The 3,635-nt window shown below is 39.4% G+C and overlaps 1 protein-coding gene across 1 annotated transcript in view; it reads left to right on the plus strand.

Moving 5' to 3' along the window:
* The window catches only part of LOC102313048 (interleukin-31 receptor subunit alpha), a 20,276-nt gene extending 17,121 nt beyond the window's left edge, over positions 1-3,155 (plus strand). Inside the window, exon 15 of the mRNA XM_014329863.2 lies at positions 396-3,155. Coding sequence (XP_014185349.1) covers positions 396-1,070 — 675 coding nt within the window. The 3' untranslated portion in view covers positions 1,071-3,155. The remainder of the gene's footprint in view (positions 1-395) is intronic.
* The last annotated feature ends 480 nt before the right edge of the window (positions 3,156-3,635 follow it).

Consider the following 3,635-nt stretch of genomic DNA (forward strand, 5'->3'; position numbering starts at 1 on the left):
GTGGGGGAACTTGCACAATCGGTGGCTGACTAAATACTTTTTTGCCCCACTGTATAAACATTAATACTTTTATTTGAACAATACACAACTACTCAGAGCCATTTTTTATGAAATTGCAGTTGTTTTGCCAGCTGAAATGACAACGACCCATTCAGATTAAAGAGTCTTTCAAAGTAGGTTCATTTCAGTTTGAATTTCTGTATTTCACATTTCAGCTGCCACATACGTGAACAGGAGACACAAGCAGACAGAGAAAGCAGTCTGTGCTTTTTTGCCATTTTTACAGTTCTTGTTCGTTCTGTTTTAAAATTCTAAAGTACGGTGCTTAGCAGTGGCAGTGCAAAGAGCTTGGAATAGAGATAGCATGTCTGACTTCATTGCTTTTCCCCCCACAGAGTATGAATCCTCTTGTGCTGCCGGAGAAGCCTGCAGTCAAATACTCTGAAGTCATTGTGCTTGGTGAGCTGGAGAACTCCAGCCTGGATCAGGACCACAGCTATCAGGGTGTCTGTAATCTGCGAACATATTCCAGTCTCCGGTCTCCACTTGACATTAGTAGATCAGGGAAAACATTAACCAGAAGGTCTGCAACTGATCTTTCCCCCTGCTGCTCAGATTACTCCAGTGTCATGTTATCCAGACCGCTCCAGAATACTCCCGGGCCTCTTGTGCACCTCTCCTGTGACCAGTACGACTGGCAGACAGCTAACGTCAATGATGCTAAGTTGCAGCTAGGTGGAGCCAGCGAGCCATCTCAGTCACAGCCCAAGGATGAACAGAAAACCTTGCATCATTTTCTGCAGCACCATCAGATCCCCGCTTCCTTCTCTGACTTAAGCAGTATATCTTCTTCCACTGTTTTACCTTCTCACACAACAGAAATCAGTTCCCTCAAGCATCCTTTTTCTCAAAGCAGCTTTAACTCATTGATGCAGTCTAACAACATCCGTCAGCCCAGTGATTCTTCAGATAATTTCACAACATCATTTTCACAGTTTCTCCCTTCTATCTTTGTGGATTTCTCCTACTGTCCTGTGGAGTGTGATCCTTACATTTCGTCAACGATTTAGTGTCACGAAAGGGAAGTACATAATATTTATTCATCAAAAATGTCATTGTGTTTTATTTATATGTAAAGACACATTCATGCATCCACCTTGTGCTTATCCAGTTGCCGGGGCGAGTGTTGGAACCTATTCCGACTGTGTCATAGGACAAAAAGACAGGGTAAACCCAGTACAGGTCACCAGTCTAACCATTTACACTCATGGCAAGTTTAAAATCACCAATTAACCTAACCCCATACATATCTCTGGGAGTAAGCTGGAGTATCCAGAGAGAACATACAAGCTTCATACAGAAAGGGCCCAGGTAGCAAGTGGACTTTAATCCAAGGAACTTCTTTCTATGAGGCAAAAATGGAAACCACTGCACCACCTTGCTGTCTCCTAGTCATAAAATATGGAAAAAATGTTTTTTAATTTTTGTAGTCAAATGATTTCAAAGTCAGGATGCAGTAACTGTAATTAGTAAGGTCGGCTGACAACAGTCCAGTTAACATTAGCCCCTTTCATGCAACTGGGAATTCTCCAATGATGGGAATGTTCTCAAGCTTTGACTGGGGAATCTTTCCCATCAAAAAAGATGTGAACAGGAATCAGTTGCCATTGACATTTGACATTTAGGGAAATGCACTTATACGAGTTCTTCCTAAGAAGGAGATGAGAATGTGGATACCACTTTTCTACAGTAAATGTGAAGCCATACTCTGCAGAAGCATAGAAAGTGAAAACAGAGGGTAACAGGCCTGGCTCTGTAAAGAACATCTTTTTTTATTTGACAAGATAAATATGAGCAGTCAAAGGGAGGATGGATTATTTTTATATATATATGTAAACACACTCATTTGTGATTGGTTGGTTACTTTTTTGTATATGTTTTGAGGCATTATGAAGTTTTTTTTCGCATCTTACTAATATACACGCCGCATGTTTTGGCTGTCAGTGCTGAGGAATGTTAACGCAAACTGCTCCCTGTATTTTAATGATGTTTGACTTGGCTGTTATTTTTCTATTTTTAGTGAAGTGATTTATTCTTGTTGCTTATATAGTTGAAATCAGGTATCTGAAAGCTTTATGTGTGTGCCTATGAAGAAGAAAAAAAGCATACAGTCACTGGGCGCTCTTTTAGATACACAAGTTCAACTGGTTAGTCTATTTAGCCAGTTCGGTACATTTAGACACACAGATGATAATCTTCTGAAGCTCAAAGTGAGCATTAAAATGGGGAAGAAGGGAGATTCAAATGACTTTAGTATGTATGGTTATTGGTTTTAGGGTTGGGCTGGTGTGAGTATTTCCAAAACTGCTGATCTATTGAGATTTACAGAGAATGGTCCAGAGAAAAAGAAAAGCAAAGAAAATATCCAGTGAGCAGCAGTTCTCTAGGTAAAAATGCCTTGTTGATGCCGGAGGAGGATACTGGTCAGACTGCTTTGAGCTGACAGGAAGGCAACAGCAACTCAAATAGCCACTAATTAGAACCAAAAAGCATATATCTGAACGCACAGACGTTACGCCTTGAAGTATGCATCATACCTCAGCAGAAGACCACATGCCGTGCCAAAATGTTGCCTAATCTGATGAGTTTCGATTTCTTTTGTGAGATTCACATGGTAGCATCAGAATTTGGAGTAAGAAAGATAAAAACATGAATCATTCCTCCATTATATCAACAATTTAGCCTGGTCATGGTGGTCTTACGCTTTTTTTGGCACACTGCACATTGTTTAATTACCACCTGAATATTGCTACTGACGACATCCATCCTTTTATGACCATCTTCTGGTGCCTGTGTCCAGAAAATAACATGCCGTGTCAGAAAACTGAAATCATCTCAAACTGATTCCTTGAACATAACAATTAGTTCACTGTACTTAAATGCCCTCTGGTCACATTCCAGTGGAGAAGCTTTTGATGTAGTGGAATAAAAGATTAGCATCATTGGATGTGCAACCAACAAATCTGCAGCAGCTGTGTGATGCTCTCACGTCAGTATGGCCCAAAATGTTTCCAGCACTTTGTTGAATCTAAAGACCAAATGAGGCCTAACCCAGCACTAGCAAGGTGTATCTAATAAAGTGCCCAGTGAGTGTATATATCTATATCTGTCTATCTAAGTAGGAAGATATAGATTTAGTTATATATATAAAAAGGACTTGAACTAGTTATAAATACTGTGAACAAAGACTAACTAGACTGTCCATTAACAGCATTTCTTATCTTTCTGGTTTGTTACAGCTAGACTAGACTCTTCTGCTACATGTTACCTATTTTCTGTTACACGCCTGCAGTTTGGAAAGTGGGCTCATGTTTTTAAAATGTACATGTCTCAGAGTCAGACCCCTCAAAATGCTGCTGCTGACTTGACTTTATCGTTACAGTAGAATGAGCCATCTTTGTAACTGTGAATACTTCCAAGCTGAGTTTGTATTTGGTTTACATAATTTGTACGTTGTGAGAATTAAAATATCCACTTCAATGTATGAACCAGAATTTCAAGGGTAAAATATTAAATTTACTGTGTGCTAATTCTGTTTTGATTCATCACTCCAACAAAATAAATAAATAAATAAA

The sequence above is a fragment of the Haplochromis burtoni genome, unplaced genomic scaffold, assembly GCF_018398535.1.
Source record: "Haplochromis burtoni strain Fernald_Lab_line unplaced genomic scaffold, NCSU_Asbu1 Contig_89, whole genome shotgun sequence".
Taxonomy (NCBI): domain Eukaryota; kingdom Metazoa; phylum Chordata; class Actinopteri; order Cichliformes; family Cichlidae; genus Haplochromis; species Haplochromis burtoni.